The sequence below is a fragment of the Maylandia zebra genome, linkage group LG10 (genome assembly GCF_041146795.1).
Source record: "Maylandia zebra isolate NMK-2024a linkage group LG10, Mzebra_GT3a, whole genome shotgun sequence".
Taxonomy (NCBI): domain Eukaryota; kingdom Metazoa; phylum Chordata; class Actinopteri; order Cichliformes; family Cichlidae; genus Maylandia; species Maylandia zebra.
The window spans coordinates 15,636,786-15,656,076 of NC_135176.1; the positions used below are offsets into that span (position 1 = coordinate 15,636,786).

The following is a 19,291-nucleotide window of genomic DNA, read 5'->3' on the forward strand; positions in this document are numbered from 1 at the left end:
TAATTATTTAATGGTGTATTTAATTAATTCATTATGGCAGTCCTGGCGTTCCATAAGCCACAGCTGTTCAGATGGTAGGGTTATCTACCAGTCTGAAGCTCAGTGGATTGATCTATAAATCCTCGAGGAAGATCCTAAACCCAATTGATTAGAGTGTGAGTGAACGTGTTAATGTTAGAAGGCGTTTAGGTATAAATACCGAGTGTATGAACAACTGTATAATTGGTAAATGTGCTCTGATTGCTCAGGCGCCCAGCCCATTGTACCAGCCCATTAGGTATTGTGCAACAACAAAAGACGGAACTTTAGTTTTTATTTCTTAATAACATGAGAAATAAAATAAATAAACTGAAGCTTTCAGCCATGCAGTGTCAAACAGTCGCTGCAATCACTCAGTACATCAGGCATAAATCCTTGTACAAAACAATAGGAGTTGTAAACCCCAAACCACAATGGTTCACATGAGCCTTTTCAGGCCACTAACGAAATGGTTTGTTCATACAGTTTCTTTGTTCTTCTTCTCCTGCTTGAGTGCCTCTTATTCCTTTTTGGCTTGCTTTTCTCTGCGTCTCTGCCTGGCCTCCGACACTATTTTCAGCATTGAGAGCAGAATAGGCACGCACATGGGCAAGAAGAGTGGTATGTAGATAGCAAACTTCTGATCGTCTGGAAAGTAGAGCAGGTGAAGGAGCGAAGGGTCGAAGAATGCTTTCTCCGAAGCCAAGATGGCCTCTTTGCTGTACTGCAGAGCAAAGCCGAGGTTTCCGACCTCCAGCTCAGCCATGGCCAGCTGCAGGGACGTGACAGCACTGGACACCTGCATATTAGCAAATTAGATCACAGGTTATGTATTATTATTGTTATTATTATGAAATTAGAGGAGACTACCTAATTGTTAGCCGTAAGATACCACTCTGATACCGAGACTGAAATGGCCTTTTGTTTTATTTGGGTTCATTCGGTTTGTCTTTGTGTTCATATATGCAGTCTTCGTGTGATATGAAAGTGTTATTTTTTGGTTTTCCATAGGGCGATTTTTTTGTGTATCTTTTCTTTAAAAAAAAAAAGAGGCATTGACAAAATTTAGAGTCAGAATTTCTAGGTGTGCACCCAAGTGGCAAAAAGCTTCTAATTTTGTGGCTTCAGGTCCTCATCTTTGGTTTTTGCATATGATGTGGTTCATCAGGTGGTCGCCTCCAGTTCACTTTGGAGCAGTTCACAGCTGCATGTGATGCAGCAAGAATGAGAACTAGCACTTCTATGTCTGAGACCACAGATCTATGCCAGGTGGAGTGCCCAGTCAGGGTTAAGCTCAAGTTGCTGCCCCAAATGGGGGATTTTTCAGTATATCGGGCTCTTGTTGAGTGAGATGCAGACAGAAGCAGACAGAGGGACAGGTCTGCAACTTTGTCCACTAGCTTCTCGGTACTAACTCAAAAGAATGAGAGCATGGATATAAGCAATATAAATGAGCTTTCTCCGAATGTTGGCTGACCTCTCCCTAGAGACAGGCAAGGGTTTCAGTCATCTAGGAGGGGCTCAGAGTAGAGGAGCTGCTCCTCCACATTGCAAAGAGCCAGCCAAGGTGGCTCAGCCATCTGACTAGGATCCCTCCTGGGCATGTCCTGTTCCTGGCCTGTCCTTCTGGGAGGATGCACCAGGGCAAACCCAAGACATGCTGTAGAGATTACATTTCTTGGATGGCCGAGAGACCGAGGGTATGCCTCTGTGTTCCCCGGGCTGCTGCAATGGCGATCTGGACACGGATAAGTGGCAGAAGATGCATGAATGGGTTTTATTATTCTATTAGTTTAGGGAGAGAGGTTCTGGGTCCCACAGCCTCCTGTGTGGCTGGCCTGGACTCCTTCCATGTTTATCTTACCGTCTTCCAGGCCTCCAGACCTTCATTCTGTTTAAATAAAATAAGTATTGCTGACAAATTCAAACTCTGGTGTGGCATCCTCTTTATATGTTGCAGTCACTGAGATTAATTGAGCTTTTTGGGTTTTTTTTTACTTTTTGAGCTGGCTGTGACAACAGAAATAGTTTCTGATTTTGTTTTTTATGTTTCTAATTTCAGCTTATGTAGTGAGATTGCTGATGTTGTTCCTGACTTCCCCCAGCTAGGATCTGATTGTACTACATTAAACAGATGCTCTTCTGGCCAATCTTTGTTACCTGCCAGTGCAAATGAACCAGAAGCCCCTCAGAGTAGAAGCTTACTAACTAACTTTAGTTTGCGTCCTCACTACTATGTCGCTAGTACAATAATACAATTATTAAAAGAAGGATGAATTTTGGATTTTTGTCTTCAGGTGATGAGCAGGAAGTAGCTTGTTTATTGTTGATTAACTGACAATAACAAAGTATTTAACAACAAAATAAAGTCACATATGACAGTTTTAAATTTAAACTGAGAAACCAAAACAATGACATAAATCTCCAGAATCAAAGTTAAGATGTGTTAAGAAATCTACGCACATGCACAATTTTGCTACATGGAGCAAACGCATAACTACTAAAACACCTTCACCTTACCTGCTGTGCAATGTTGTCATTGATAACAATGTTGCCTATCTGGTCCAGCAACTGCGCCAGAGAGGTGATGGTGGTGGTTGCTGTTGCAATGTTTTCCACACTACGACTCCACATGAGGCGATCCAGCTCCCAGTCAGCTAGTCCTGTGCTACCACACGGTGCCACGAGGAAGCCAGGTGGGGGGCTTAATGACTGCACGCCCAGCAACAACCTGACAGGACACGGCACATGAAGGTTACTTTGTGTCGAGAGGAAAGAAAACGACTGCCGCACTGCGGGTTAACACTTACCGAAGCTGGGTGAGGAAGACTCCCATCACTTTAGCCATGTTAATGTTGACGTGAACAGGGAACTCCGTCTCCGACCTATAGAAACCATTCACGTTATAAACCTGCAAAAACATGGATAAATATAGGTTACAATACCCAACATAACAAAATAAACATGCAGCTCTCCCTCAGCGTTGCTCTTCGTTCTTCTTACCATGATTCCACCCCACCGTGGAGAGTGAAACGCATTGGAAGGGACTTCCTGTTTCCTGTGATCGTGGATGTAAAGGGGTGAATGACGAATATCCGGGACATACAGCAGAAAATTTAACACAGGGTTAGAAGATGCCGCATTAGAGCCTGGAAGTCAAACGCAAAAAAAAAAAAAAGAATTAAAACATATTGTATTTAAATACAGCAGAAAAAGCTAAACCATGATCATTTAAAAAAGCAGACTTTTACCAAGTCTAGCCTCCACCGGGTTGATGACATGTGCAAGGCTGTCAGCATTGAGCGTGTAAGCCTCGAAGCTGCTGTCAAAGCGTGGGGTCACTCCGAGCATGGTGTAGTACAAGGTCTATAAAAAAGGAAAGGTAAACCTTAACTTCCAATAATTGAGCATCTTTTCTTTGTCATAATAGGGACTGTGCATTAACAGCACCTGAGAGTCCATGCTAAAGTTAGCCAGAGGGGACAGTTTTGTAAGCAAAGGCTGGATGTATGTCTGCACGGCACCCTCAATGTCCCAGTGCAGCTGGTGTGACTTTGGATCAGGGTTTAGCAGACTGAATGTGATCTCATAACCTGACAGGAAGATAAGAACAATCAAAGAAAAGACACAAACGTGTTCTCAGAGTTAAACCTGGAGCCAAATTACCAACCTGGGCTAGATTTGAAGGCTCTCATGCTGTCAGCAATGCTCTCTTTGTTGCCAGGTCTAAAACGGACTCTGTCGCTGAGTGCAACAGTGATGTCAGTGTGGCTAAAAGACATCACTTGGAGCACCTGCTTGATCTGGGGCTCCAACTGAGCCAGCAATTGCTCTAGTGTCTTGCCCACTCTCATCTGGGCGCTGATACGCACCAGGGCTGTCCTTCGCTGACCGATATACACATTCACATCCTGAAAGGCATGAAGGTGCAATGCATACTTTATTATCTTTGTCTTACCTGGAATATAACAAATAATTAATTGTGTTTCAAGCTCTGCAGAAGGTACTCTATTTACAATCTGTGACAGTAAATTATATTTTCTTCATTATCCTTTTTTCTAATAGTAATTAGCATGGAGTGATCACACTCATGAAATACAATAAAAAAGCTTCAGTTTTACCTCAGGCAGCAAAGAAGAGGACTCCGGGATCACATACACAACTAAAGAACCGCACGGACTCTCACTGAGCATGTGCAGAGACAGATCTGCTTCTAAAGCAGAAAAATTATCGTGATTATCAGCTGTGCTTTCTTTGAGAAAAAATGTCAAATGTCAACATCTGAAGTACCACAAGTTGGATTTGACAGGCTGCTGCTCACCTGCAGCAGTCGGCTTTTTCAGGGCATCTTCCTCCATGATTGTAGCTGTGCGGTGCTTTGTTTCATACCTGTACCTCAATGTTGTGTCCTCTGGAAAGAAAGTTTGAGAGTCAAACGACCTTGCAGGCTTCATATTCTGTGACCGCAGAATCATAAACTGCATGAGCAAATCACCATCCACTGTATGTTCCTCATCCTGCGTCTGCGTCAACGGGACCTTTTTCTGCTGTTCTGGCGTGACGGTGCCGCGTGCAAACACAACCTCGACATCAGCGCTCAAGTGCAGCTGCAAAATAAGAAATAACGTAGAGATAAGAATGTATTACACAAGGAAGATCAATCAACTACAAGGCATGAGAGATAAATGGAAACACTAAAAAACCTGCAGTTTAGCCAGATCTTTGATCTGACTGACAGGTAACCAGGCACGGTATGTCTCAGTTGTTCGCCACCACAAAGGGACTCCCACAATGATGACAACGGCTGCTATGGATAGAGCAGCAAGCTGACCTCGTCGACGCTCTGGGAGACAAACACACAGTATTGTTGTTTGAAAGATTTTCACTGATGATAAATCTGCTAATTATCTATCAGTTAAAAATGGAGTACAGTAGAAATTAAAGTATACATTTGAAATACACCCATTTTAAATTAAATAACAGCTTAGTTAAAATAAACACTGTTTCACATTAAAATGACTAACTGTAACAATCGATCTATTACCAAAATAACTGCAGTAAAACTTCATTTAAACAGATAACTGACCAATTATTTCAGCTCTAAATGCCGACATTCAAACCTAACTTGGGATTCAGGCTAAAACAAAATCAGATCATTTATATAAGCACCAGCAAACATAATCAGAGTTTACCATGGTGTTTAAACTAAAAATACTCAATTGTTAAAAAATGAAATAGTTTTGGGGTTGTTTTTTTTTTTTGCTTCTGGAAATCATTGAACAATATGTTAAATATAATATTTTAAAATAGGTTACACGCACTCACTGGCCACTTTTTTAGTCACAATTTGACATCAACAGCATAAAGGTAGGGATCCACCTTGTCTTGTATCAACAGTACAGGCATCTGGTGGTGTAACTGGTGTGGGGGATATGCTCTTGGCCCCTTAGCACCAACTGAGCCTCGTTTAAATACCATACTTGAGTTTTCTTGCTGACCATGTCCACCCCTTTGTGACTACAGTGTGGGATCGAACTCAGTAGTCTCACGGTGTGCCTACTAAAATATCCGGTGACTGTATATTATGACAGAGGATTTTATCCCAATCCTTGACCCCTACGTACCCTCGATATGTCCAGACTGGTGACCACTGACTGAGTAAGACATTTGTGTCTATCATGCTGCATCAACTACAGTGTCTTACATGGTTGTAAACGAGGCTCAGTGTAAACATTAGGCATATTACTGCCCTTTGTGGAAGCTTTACTATCGTAAGTATTCCTTTAATTAAAAATATATATTTAAAAACACAAAACAAAAACAAATCATGTAGTAAACAGCAGGTGTTCTTGCAGTGGCAGGGCATCACCCCTGCAACTGGGGCTAGCTAGCCATTAGCTTCAAAGGGTCATAACATGGAGAAAACGGCTCCTGTTAGTCCGCTATGGTTGCACTCTGTACAAAGGTTCATGTTTAATAAATCTAACGTAAACCAATGAAAATGAAACACTTAATAAGAATTAAATCATTTACACTCATTTCAGTTACGAATCTACTCACCCACTTCCGTGATAGCCATTTCTTCCAATGAACTGGGAGGGAGCACTCGTGGATGCCAAGCAGCCAGCAGCACCGATCACATGACCAATTTTTAAACGTATCTAAGCGGTTCTTCGCGTGAGGACGAAAACAGAACCGTGGTTCATACAGATAGCTTACATTAAATTAAATAGGATCAAATATTTGCATAGACATCTGTCTGCCCGTATAGTTCTAAAAAGGTGTTAGGGCTGTACGTTGTTGTGCAAAGGATTGCAGGAGTGAAAATGACCGTCGGCGCAACCTGTAAAAGAATTAAACGCACAAACACACTGTGATAAATGTGGGTATTCAGCGCCATCTGTGGTAGCTTTAATTACGACAGGCTCAATTCATCTTTGTGAATGCATAAATTCCTTGAGCAACCAACAAAAGTGAGTATGCTTAGTGTTATTTACACAATTAACACATATGATCCTTAGTCTGCTGCCCCAGCAGCATGCCCGCAACATGTGGAAAAACAAGTCCACCACAGCCCTGTACTCTATCTCATCACTCTCGCTATTGCATCCAACCACCACAGACTCATTATAAAACTGATGAAGATACCAGGTCTCTGTGCAGTGGCTGAAGTCCGTGGTGTAGAGGGTGAATAGAAAAAGGGAGAGGACAGTTCCTTGTGGTGCCCTGGTGTTGATGACCACTTGTCAGACACCGAAGATGCACATATTGTGGTCGTTCTGTCAGGTAAGGACACTAGAGGGACATCCACCTGCATCACTGCCATCTTCCTCAAGCTGTCCAGTAAAACCCAAATCTGATCTGATAACCCTGGGATGATATATGGAAGTTAGCCAGGGTGCTCAAGGACACCCAGAATAGGCAATAAGGGAGGAAACAGCTGCTCTCTCAGTTATGTATTTACCCTGCTCTGATTTGTCCAGCTGGTCCTGGTGTTAAACAGGTGACCTCATTACTTTTAGGTCAGCTTTGTTAAATTTGGGTGATTTGTGTGGTGACCCTTGGACTCTACTGGACACCACAGATACCCTTTCATAAAGTGCATATTTCATCTAAATAATTTTAAGAAACTGGTAGCATCAGTAATGCTAGTGAAAATGGTGATACACAGCTTGGACCCAACATAAGGTACACTTTAGACCTCATGTTAGCACACGACTGAATGCTCTGTCCTGCCTCTCCATGACGGCCTTATTGACATCAGGAGATGGATGGTGATAAATCACTTGAATTTTAATGAGAACAAGATAGAAGTCACGTTGTTTAGATTCAGCGGCACCAGCAGCAGCCCCTGTATTGACCTTTCCTCATTGGCCCCAAATGAGAAATCCATTATCACTAATTTAGGAGTGAAAATGGATCCTTCTCTAAAGCTCAAAGCTTATGTGAACACTGTAGCAAAAGCCTGCTTTTTCCAGTTGAGATGACTGCCAAAGGTCAAGCCACTCTAGTCCAACCTTGAAACATTAATACTTCTGTTTTAAAACCTCTTGTGTCAATTACTGCAATGCACTTTTCATTGGAATTGGCCAGGCCAGTTGGTCACCTACAGCGCCGCTCGATTTTTTTCTGGTGCAAGGATGCAAGAGCACATCACTCCAATTTTAGCTTCCAGTTAGTTTACGAATCCATTTTAAAAATCCTTTTATTTGTCTTTAAGTCTCTTAATGATTCTACATAATTTTATCTGTCTGAGCTATTGCACTCTTATGTCCCACCTCGTTCTCAGGTCAGCAGACCAGAGACTTTTGCTGGTTCCAAAGACACAACATAAACTCAGAGGTGATGGGGCTTTCGAAGTTGCAGCTGCAAAATTGTGGAGCGATTTTCTATATTTTTTACCTTTTGGCCCAAGTTTGTCTTTTACATTTGGTGAAGGAGACCCCGTAGTTGTTTTTAAAAAGGCTTTATAAATTCACACAGACTCACTGTCCACTGAAAGAAATTTTAGCTGGTGTGGTCTTCTGCTGCGGTAGCACATCTCCTTTAAGCCACATGATGTGTAGTGCATTCATAGATGCTCTTCTGCATATCTTAGTCAATGGTGCAATAGACCTCAATACTTGAAATGTGCAATTCACTTGTATTTTTATTTTTATTCCTATTTATTCTATTTATCCCCTTCGTATATTTTATTTATATTTGTCTCTGTATTTATATGTGTGTGTGTATATATATATATATATATATATATATAATATTCTGTAACTGTAACTTCTGTCGGTGCTGTGCTTTTGGAAACCGAATTTCCCAGAGGAACCCACCCGAGGGATTAATAAAGTTTTATCTTATCTTAGCTATTGAGTGGTTATTTGAGTTACTGCTGCCTCTCTATCAGCTCAAAGCAGTCTGGCCAGTCACCTCTGCCATCAAAGCATTATCATCCAGAGAAATACTGCTCACTGGATATTTTTTCCCTTTTTTTGGACCAGTTTCCGTAAACCCTGACCAAAGTAATATCCTACGTGTTACATTCTGATCTTTAGCTTTAACTTCAGCAGGTCATGCCTACACACCCTGAGCTGCTTCCATGCGACTGTCTATCCAATCTGCAAGATTGAGCGCAAAACACATAACTTTGACTCAGAAAGGGGGTGCATGTAGGCATATATACACCTCCAGGAAACTGAAAATAAAGTTTAAATATGCAGATTAGTGTTGGCCATTTAATTTCAAATCACAATAAGCTGATTGTGTAAAGGTAATGATATCAGCCAACTAAATATAATTAAATACTCAACATTGATTTCTAAAATGTAGAGGCAGTAAAGATTCTAAATAATAAAGTAGCAATATTTGACTAACATGCATAACTCTGTCATCGCCAGTATCAGGACAGGTGTAGAAAATTCCATCACACAAAAGCATCTGATGTTTTAAGGTTTTAGTTTATTTTTCTCCACTATTTGACACACCAAGTGCTTAAAGAACAATATTAACACCACAAACGGCACAGTACTCCAACACAGCAGCGACCGTTTCCCCGCTGCTGACCCCACGCCATTGGTCCATTGGATGTGAATGTCGATAGAAACTAGTCTGGTCGTTCGGTAGGGCAGGCGGGGGGAAATCAGGTGGGAGGATGACACACTAGCATCACATAATATTGACACCTTCACACAACTGAATACATTGATTACTGCATGTAATGTTAAGCTAATGAACAGACACACAAGATGGTTGTTTGTTTTAAAATTCAATAATGGTGATAAGGAGCACAAGAACAAAAAAAAAGAAAAAAAAAAAAAAAAAAAGGAAGAATCCTGGTGTGTAGTGGCTTATTACAGTATAATGTGCCTGCTAACATCTACTAGATATACATCTGTCTGAAAGCACAACAGAGCACTCCACACTTTTGTTCAAAAGATCAACTCGGCTCAACATTTTCACCTCGTCTGCCATCTTGCTCCTTAACGCATGTTCTGATGCCACTAATAAGCAGTTGGTCCCACTTGGTGTCAGTGCGGATGTTAGTAGAGCGTTTCAACAATGAACAAATGCCGTTCTGACAGAAGCGAAACACTGACACAAACATGCTGATCTGGCCTGCTTGGGAGTGATTTGATATTTTGTGTGAAGTGGGCAGAGACAGCTGCGTGAAAGAAGGAATGTGGAATGAATACTGACTAAACATTTTTGATTATCCTCCAACCGTTTAACTTCAAATTGTCTCAAAACTAACCATTTGTTGAAACTGGGGGGAATTAAAAAAAAAAAAAAAAAAGACAGATGACCCATGTCTGTTTCCTTTTGTACTGTGATGTCACATGATGGTTTCAAATACACATATCTAATAATGTAAATTTAAGAACTCTAAAGTAAAGCAGACAGCACAGGCCTGTGATTGATGGAGGAGTGAAGAGGGGAGACAGCAGAGCAGATAGACTATAACTATGCCACAGCTCAACGTGGTAGTTTGCTGTTTAATAGGCGTGATTAGCCACGTAGAGGGACTGGGCTGCGGCGGTGCCACTTCCGGAAGACTCGTACTTGCCGAGTGCAGCCAGACCGTTAGCCTGGAGAAGAAAAAAAACAAAACAGACATAAGCAAAAGAGCAAAGAAAGTTTTGCTTTTTTAAATTAGCAGTACAAAGGACACATCTGATGTCCCTTCCTGTGGTCTGACCTCGGCGCGCTTGACGAACTCCTCGGTGGCGGCCTTCTCGTTGTTCAGCTGTCCTTTCCAGGCGTTAAGAGCTGAGGCCTGCAGGGCACGGCCGTAGGAGAAAGTCAGGGCCCAGGGCTTGGGGAGTGGGCAGTTGTTAATGGCATTAAGGTTCACGCTGGCCTCTTCCTCAGACTGGCCACCAGACAAGAATGTCACCCCTGTTTATACAAAAGAAACATGAGTTACCGATCTGCTCATACCTGATGTCGAGGAAGATTTTAAAGGTTTTCGAAAGCATCTTTTCCTGCATGTTTGCACTCTGCAGTTAGATATAAACGAGTGAAAGAATCTAGAGATTTAAGTATTACTATTAGGAAATCAAAGCAATCTGAAAAATGCCAAGACTGCCAATTTACTAGTCAACTCATCCAAATTCCAAGGGATGATCTAACTGATTTTATACATTCACAAAAGCATGTTTCAGCTAGCAGTTTATCCATGATAACATATAATGGTTTAACTTTTAAATATGCTGCTCTATTAAGTCACTTTGAGCCCTGCTGTTGCACACAGATACTGTCCCACTCCCTGAATTTTTCCTATTATATACACAAGTATCTTGCCTGGGACAGCAGGAGGCACTGTGCGGCGCAGAGCAGTAACAGTAGCCATGGCGATTTCTTCACTGCTGTACTTAGTTGGGCAGGAGTGTCCAGCTGTGACCATGTTGGGCTTCAGCAGTGTCCCCTCGAGGTACACGTGGTGGTCCGACAGAGCCTTGTACACTGCAGCAAGGACCTAACAGCAGGAGACAAACGATAGCACGCAAGTCCAAACTTGAACTCTCCAGAACAGATAAAGGTGGCAGAGTTCCACATTCTGCAACATGTTACCTTCTCGGTGACGTACTGGCAACGCTTCAGGTCATGATCTCCATCGGGAAGGATCTCAGGCTCCACAATTGGAACAATACCATTCTGAAAGAGATTACAGAGTGTAAATTTAACACCAGTATTTTAGAAATATACAATACTACCATTTGATGATCACTAGTGTCCTTTCCAAAAAAAGGAAAGGAATCCTCTATAGTACCACACTAACCTGTTGGCAGATGCTAGCATATCGTGCCAGCACGTTGGCGTTCTCAAAGATGGCCAGCTCAGACGGCGTGGTTTCGCTGATCTTCAGCACACAACGCCACTTGGCGAAATCTGCGCCGTCTTTCTTATACTGCGCGCATCGCTCGGACAGCCCATCCAGACCTGCACTCAAACAACGCACAGAACCAGCCATGAGAAACACACAGGGCTTCCGTGAAGTTCATTTCAGTTCTCAAACTTGTGCGTCTACTGTCTCCTACCCTGAGTGGTGGTCTCTCCATTTGTTCCAGCGAGGGGTACAACACCCTTGTCAACCTGTAAAGACAAACAGAAAATGTTCTGAATTTGACCTGAAATAACTTTAGCCCAGTTGGTCCTAACAACATGATCTGCTGTTATGTGTGGGTCTGAGTGTATGTAAACACACTGAAAGCGTGTTTTTTTTTGGTTTAAGAAAAAAAAAAGGAACACCTTTCAGGTTTTACCTGCTAAACGATGAGGGTTTACACTGCCTGCTAAGCTGAGTCACTTGACTGCATTATATCAACAGCGAAGTGATGATGACATTCAAAACAAAAGGAGGTTGAGATTTTCAGCACTCAGGCTCTTGTGTTTTAAGGTAGACTCTGAGCACAACAAACTATGTAAACTAACACGTAATGGCACAAACCAGGCAATGCAGCAGAAGCATAATGAAACTGAGCTAAAACTAATTTTCAAGAATGCACCAGGGTAAACTGATTACCCAGCAACGGCAATCCCCTGCCTACCTTGATGCCAACGACAATGCCGCGGTCTTTGATGAGCTTGGCGAAGTTGACGCCATCGTCAGTGTTCTGGTAGAGGGTTTCATGGAAGAAGATCACACCTCCGATACAGCTGTCGATGCGCTGGTCGGCTGTGAAGAGCAACTGGCGGTAGCGGCGCCTGTTCTCCTCAGTGTTCTCGACCCCAATGGGGTTCAAACGCTTTGCCATGCTGCCTAAAGAGCAAAAAACAAGGACATGGATTTAATAAAATACACACAGACGACACAAATGCCATTTATTTAGCATCATTTACAGTATAAAATGGCCTACAGCAGAAGACTAAAACTGCTTGTTTGCAGTAATCTTATAGAAACAATAACATGCATCTTTATTTTATGATCTCTTTAAATAAACGCACAGCAATTCTAATTTCACATGCAACTCACTGCATGTTCAGTGTACTGTATGTTGGTATTCAACCATGTTTAATGTTGCGTTTCAATCAGCCACCTTTGCTGAAACACCGACACACCAACACATACCGGTGGACTCATCAGCTGCGAGGATGCCTTTGCCTGGAGCTACTATCCTGTGAGCAATGTCCTGCAGCTCCTTCTTCTGCTCAGGGGTCAGTGCGGGATACTGGTGAGTCATGGTGGCTGAAAGAGAGCGAAACACACATACTGCTTCACTATGTGCAAACCTGGATGACTGCCCAGGGCTGGCCTCATTTAATGTCTCCATTGTCTGCAGCTCAACTATACTGTTATACCAATGAGCTTTTCTAAGTTAAGTGCAGCCAGATTGGTGAAAATGGGCAAACTCCTACACGATGGCACTTAATCACACCATACAAGAACATGACATGTGTGCAAGATGCGAGCAGTACATTTCCTGTTTCCTGAGAGTTGAAGGGGGGGGGGGGGGAGAAAAAAGAAAAGGAAATAGAAAAAAAGTAATTCAGTAAAATCACTTATTGTGACTAGAAGCAAACACCCCATCTTGTTGACATTCATTTTCATGCATCATCTGGTGTCAGTCATTAAAAACAGAAAGCTTGGTGGCAGTGACCAAACTCCATAAACAGCCTTCAAACCAGATTATTTAATTCCCCTTTCCCTTCCTCACTCTTCCATAAATTAGCAGTTACGTAACCCCTCACCTCCCCCATGTGAACCACACCAGACGGATGGAGGGAGGGGGAAGGGGTTGTGTAATAACGCTCCTATAGACTCTGCTGCCAGTCCTCATTATAGCTGCAGGCCTGGATGCAACACGGCTCGTTTCCCCCTCCTCAGCAACACTCTTTGTTTTCCTCTGTCATTATACACCTCTCTGCCAGTTACACCTTTAGTTCTTCGCCTGGAGTGACACGTCACGCATCCATTTAAGCGCTGCTGTTCTCAGACTACAAATTATTTCTACTGGAGCCATGCGATATGAGTGCATCAAGGATTTGTAAATTTCCGTTCTCACTCCAGCTAATGCACTGTGTGCCTGAGAACAAGCTGTGACTTGTCTGTTTGGCTATATTGGTATCCGAGGCGCTCCCGCTGAACACAAGGCTGTAGCTTTGTGCACAACGCTGCCGGGTGTGGGCCACAATAGCAGGTCATCCATTGGAGAATTCGATAGACTATTCATTTATTCTACTAAATGTTCCTCCACAGCAAGCAGTGTCAACTAAAAGCTGGAATTGTCAGTATATTGTAAAGGCACACATTCATAGGAGGCTGTAATACAGCTTAATGATAAAGTCAGGGAGGCTGGTTTATTGTGAGAGCACACCGTCTGATATACTCCCTGTACCCTCTGTGTTAATCCTCAGCTTAAAGCTATGAGATAACCTTTACAGTACACACAGGCCTCTCAATGAAATCAGTGTGCAACTCTTATCACACACACTCACACGGCCAGGCCTGCAGGGCATATCGTGTCCCCGAGGAGAATAGCTTCAGCAGGGGTACAAGCTGCATACTTCACATCTCCAGTGAATAAAAGGAAGTATTTACACGTGATAAAAGCCAACCTAAGGGCAAAGGCATGTGTGCCCTCAGCTCTGCTCCACTGTCTGTACCAGCCAAAAACCATGCTCAGCAAATACCTGCCCTCCTTTGTGAAGCAGTACAACTCCACCGTGGTGGAGTTTCGCTAAGGAAACATTGCACAACAAGCTAACTCAATAGGAAATCTACAGTTTATGCAACAACTGGACAAAAAAAAAAAAAATAACGGAAAATTACTAAAGATGACAACTTTACATTGACTGGAGGCTTACGCTGAAATCACGGCTCAGCCCCAGCAGCCTATGGAGGCCTGCTTACCCACAGAGAGCGTCGGTGGAGGGAGTGTACCAGTATACTACACAACTATGTAGTATAACTGGTCTGCGGGCTACTCCTGGTTATTCTGTTATTGGTCCATCAGCTCAGGACAGAGTAGAGGGAAGTTACAACATGAAAAGAGCTGAAGTGAAACAAAGTGTCAAACACATTGAGAAGTGACCACCACAGTCACTGCCTGTGCTTCTCCCAGTCCCTGTGAATGTCGCCACGTGTCAACCAATCGGCATTAAACTGACACATAGGTCATCCGCAACCAGGGACATGCATCCGGGATTTTGGACGAGTGCACAGGAGCACGTTTGCAATGGGTGAAACCATGTCTTTTTACACCGTCCATAGGGAATTGCATACACAAATTAATACAACCCCCTTAAAAGAACAATATGAGGCAGGACTCTAGCACATTATCAGCTGGGGCAAGTTTGGTAGTAGTGCACTAGAGTTTATGCTTGGAGGGTTATTAGCTTTAAAAAAAAAAAAAAAAAAAAAAGATATTGGCTAAATGTGCAAGTATAAAGTTTTAGAATCACTACTATGCATCAATGCAACAACCACAGAGAGAGAGTGTGTGGTGTCAAGGACATTTCTCTCTTTGGTAAAGTAACCTGGGAAAATATTTGTCACATAGGATTATCCTTCGGTCTCTCTTAATCTACGATGGCTCCCAAATCAAAAAATGGGAGATTGTCAGAAGGCTGTGGCTGAACTGCTTTAGACATAATCAGGTGATGACAACTCAGCTTATGTTACTCACAGCCAAAGGAGGTACTAATCTTATGTTTTCCATTTTTGGGTTTGCTTCTTGAACGTCTCCAGGAAACAGTCCCAGAGGAGGCCATTAGAACAAAGACAACTACCTCACTCTGTGCCACACAAGCACCACTGCAGGGCCTTGCACCACAGATGTGACACACTTAAAACAAACAAGCCCAAAAGGTTAAAAAGACAAAAAAAAAAAAAAAAAAAAAAGTCCATTATTCAGAGCATAGGATGTTAGGGAAATGGCCTGATCAAGAGAATTAAAAGGAAGGCTTTTCATTGGTGTTTGAGTTTAAATATTTCTGCTTTGCATATTCCTTTAGCTTCATGATCTATTCATGAAGTCAAGTGATTATTTGAAACCATTTTGTTTTGTTTTTTGAGTTAATATTAAAATACAGAAATTTTTTTGAGTTCGGTAGAAGCCTCAACTACCCAACTGTAGCAGATTTAAAGAAACTATAGCACATCCTATAAAAACTGCAGGACATTACAATTGGGTGAACCTGCGTCTTCATTTGTATTGACTACCCTGAGCTACAGTATTAGGCTAAGAACTCTTTAAGCCTGGAGAACCCATGGAGTCAGATCCGTCCCCATTGGTTTACTAGGGAAACCATAGGGTCAAATTTGACCCCATGGGTTCTCCAGGGTTAAAAAGATCTTCCTGTGTTTCCAAAAAAAAAATAAAAATAAAAATAGGAAGCTAAAACTAGAGCAGCGTAAGCGCTATCAGAATCAAGTAGAGACCTTCCAGTAGCGTTATCATCAACACTGGTGATAACCGTTATCTTCCAGACAGTCACATACACATAAAGTTACCAATAACATACACTGTTCAGTGATCATGTTGCCCCAGTGGCCAAGGACATTTATCTAATGCGGCTTTCAAATATTTTATAAATTATGTGCACAAGGTTCTAAGGCTGTTTGTGTGTGTTCGTGTTCCTGTTTAGCCATCTTTGTGAGGACCGAAAGCTGCATTCTACTATACTTGTAAGAACCAACAGTCACTTGTGAGGACACACACACACTGGTCCTCACAAGTTTGAAGGCCTTTTTGAGGCTCAAAATGTGGTTTTAGTGTCAGGGTTACAATTAGGTTATGGTTAGGTTTAGGATAAGGGTTCGGTTGAGGCATTCATTTTTAACGGTTAGGGAAACCATTATGTCAATGAAGGTCCTCAATAAGATAGTTGAACGGGCGTGTGTGTAGTAAATTCGAGTGCATCCTATTGATTGTCATTCGTGAGATTTATTGATTTGGTAACTGCAATTAGAAATTCTGCTTGGAGGTCAGATTCTTCATCGATTCCTGATCAATTTCCTGTGTGGCTAAAGCAGCTCAAAAGAATAAAAAACAAAAAATAAACAAAAAAAACCCAAAACAAAACCATACCATCACTAAAAACTGATAAGCCTGAAGTGATATGACTGAACAGTTTAAAGCTGGTTCACTGTTGTGAGTAGACTGCATATGCAGGCTTTCATGACACGTAGCCCAGCTCTCTATATTTTCTGATCTTTGATCCAGCCTGTTGAAGTGGTCTGCTTCAACAACACTTCTGCAATGCGACATGAAGATCAACTCCCTGCTGAGTCACAGAGAACCACTTGAAAAAACAAGAAGACCGGACTCACACACACACACGCTCTTTAGTTGTTGTTAGATGGAAAATGACACATCTAGATTTGTACCAGGCTGATTTAACTGTGATGCTGTCTGATTTCGATTGAATTTCAGGTTAACAGAAGAAAAAACAAAAACAAACAGAGGGGCCATCCAATGCTTCTCACCTTAAAACAGGAGCAGCCCGGCATGCAGTGAGAAATCACAAATACAAGAAAAACATCAGAGTCCACATTTACAGCCATCACGCTGCAGCTGGTCTTCTTTTAAGCATTGCTGCAAGCATTCAACTACAAGGTCTTGAGCTTGCATGCTAGATTTACTGCCTATGTTCATAAGCATGTAGGGGGAGGATGAGGATTTTTTTGCCGTTTTGTCTAGATCATCAGAACCCTCTGGAGGGTGCCACTTTTTTTTTTTTTTTTTTAAATTCTATTTTCAAGTTGCATGAGCTTTGCGATGAAATGGCTCCTGCAGGACAGCACTAAAATAAAAAGCCTGCTTTCAGTGCTGTGCTTTGTTACCAGACGGGCCTCTGGCCTTGGCGTCGCATCTATCTTCAGGCCTTGATGCTGCAGCGGTAGCAGGAGCACTGTTACCCATGCAGCTCAATGGGAGCCTATTACAGACCTCGAGGCTGCGAGGGTGTTGCAGTTCAAAGAAAGGTGGACATTGATGAAAATGTGCAGGTTAGACTTCAGAAACATGTCCATAACAAACGTCAGTAAGGAAACCACTCATAATTAAGAACACCTGGTGTATGATTGTAAAAATACTTTCTGGACTGGAAACTATTAGTTTATCAATGGAGAATTATTTAGCAACAGCAGTTATTGATTAAGGGTTTCGATTTGTTCATTGATCCATTGCCTCATTTGTTTTTTTTAAAATTCATTTTACACGTGAAGTAGTAGCGTACAAATCAACAATGAAAACACTTATTTAAGAATTACACTCGTTAATAATGCAAGAGAATAGTAAAAAATATAATTACTAAGTGGAAACTGCCGTTTGTTTTGGTTTTTTAATTATAAACACTTCTGCAATCCAACCCTCATCAATTACATCCCCACGTGATAAGGGCTAAAACATATTTGTTATATATTATCATGATTATTGTTGATATTAGTATTTATTTTACATTCTGAACTAATTTGCTTAAGTTGGTTAATTTTACGCCACTTTTCTACAAAACTAGCGCATATAATATATATATATATATATACATATACATACACACACACACACGCAGGCCTTGCTTCCAAAATTCAGGCCGCTATATGACTTCATTAACACGTGTAGCTTTTTCACGTACTCTGCGGCTCCGCCTCTCGATGTCTACGTGCTTCGGGACAGCTACACCCTGACGGGAAACAACCTCGTCACAGCCCTCACCCATCACCGCTGCCACCCACGTTTGTACCCGACAAATCACGCATAATCAAGCACATGTAAAAACTGATAGCGTCGATCTGAAGCGAAGGAAGGCGCAACAGGCTCGTCTCCTCCACTTCCATCCTTGAAGGTCATCACTTCTGCGCCCTTCCTGTTGCGTACTTCGATGATGGGGCCGAAATGCGCAACTCTAAAACGACTGTTTTTGAGAAGGTGATAGACTTTTAGGAGTTGTCTGTCAAATTGAGATGACATAGCATCAGTGATACAGCTAATGACGCTGTTTGTTCATTTATGGCTAACAGGCTAGCTTTTGGAAGATACAGCTAGCTGTAGGTTCAGTCAACAGCATCACATCCGCATCACCATCAGAATGACAGCCATCATGGCTGACGCGCTCAGTAACACACAATAAACGTTTAAAATTTAAACAATTTTTGGATGAGGTGACTCTTACCTGCTGATAGAGGTGTGCGCAGAGGATGCGGAACGGTCTCCTGTTTCACTGCTGCAGCGCGACGTGACCTTTTAGAAAGCCTGGGCGGAGCTTAAACCAGGCGTCACGGCACGAAGCGACGGGGCGCATGCGCCGCAGAGCTCCAGAGTGATTGTGCATCTTTTTTTCTTCTTTGTGGAGACAGTTTGTCCTCTGTTTTCTAAAAGTACCAAGGTATTTATAGATGATGATGGTAAAATTGACAAAGCGATTGTGAACAAAGGCGGAACTTCGCCTCCTACAGTGCAAACTGTTCAATAAGATAAAAATAATTTACTTTAATTAAATATACTCTGTATTTGGTAAGTCTTTTTTCGTCCTAGTGTTAAATAACCTCTGAAAATGATTAATACTCATGTTTTGCGGCCTAGTTATAGACAAAGCTGAGTGAACTTTTATGACTTTCACATATGTTAGATTTCAATTCATATTATTGTTTATGGTATGTTCTGATACTTCGGTAATGTAATTTGTTGAGAGGTTTCTGTAAGGCATTTGAATTGAGCATTAACAATAATATGACCTTAAAAGGAATTTGTTTTCATAAGTTTTTCTGAGATGCTGAGCTCCCCCTGGTCAAATGCAGATCTGCACTTGGTGATTTGCCCGCATACCTCTATTTTAGTTGTGG

At 42.0% G+C, this 19,291-nt stretch overlaps 2 protein-coding genes across 4 annotated transcripts; both read right to left on the reverse strand.

Moving 5' to 3' along the window:
- Nucleotides 1-296: 296 nt before the first annotated feature.
- pigs (phosphatidylinositol glycan anchor biosynthesis, class S) lies at nucleotides 297-6,211 on the reverse strand. The gene is made up of 12 exons (XM_004549982.5): nucleotides 6,079-6,211; nucleotides 4,722-4,861; nucleotides 4,514-4,625; nucleotides 4,340-4,429; nucleotides 4,140-4,231; nucleotides 3,689-3,929; nucleotides 3,469-3,611; nucleotides 3,270-3,384; nucleotides 3,022-3,167; nucleotides 2,829-2,929; nucleotides 2,539-2,749; nucleotides 297-817 (listed from the first exon to the last, which is right to left on the reverse strand). Exons 1-12 carry the CDS (start codon nucleotides 6,095-6,097, stop codon nucleotides 539-541), a joined length of 1,689 nt encoding a protein of 562 aa, XP_004550039.2. The 5' UTR covers nucleotides 6,098-6,211; the 3' UTR covers nucleotides 297-538.
- A 2,736-nt stretch (nucleotides 6,212-8,947) lies between these two features.
- Nucleotides 8,948-18,742, reverse strand: aldocb (aldolase C, fructose-bisphosphate, b). Of its 3 annotated transcripts, none has more exons than XM_004549985.4 (9): nucleotides 18,622-18,742; nucleotides 12,578-12,694; nucleotides 12,057-12,268; nucleotides 11,547-11,601; nucleotides 11,288-11,448; nucleotides 11,080-11,163; nucleotides 10,810-10,984; nucleotides 10,205-10,404; nucleotides 8,948-10,094 (listed from the first exon to the last, which is right to left on the reverse strand). In XM_004549985.4, exons 2-9 carry the CDS (start codon nucleotides 12,687-12,689, stop codon nucleotides 10,002-10,004), a joined length of 1,092 nt encoding a protein of 363 aa, XP_004550042.3. In that variant the 5' UTR covers nucleotides 12,690-12,694; nucleotides 18,622-18,742; the 3' UTR covers nucleotides 8,948-10,001. The 3 variants fall into 3 exon arrangements, with proteins under 3 accessions (XP_004550042.3, XP_076745281.1, XP_076745282.1); XM_076889166.1 differs by lacking the exon at nucleotides 18,622-18,742 and adding an exon at nucleotides 17,294-17,725; XM_076889167.1 differs by lacking the exon at nucleotides 18,622-18,742 and adding an exon at nucleotides 16,937-17,201.
- Nucleotides 18,743-19,291: the final 549 nt, after the last annotated feature.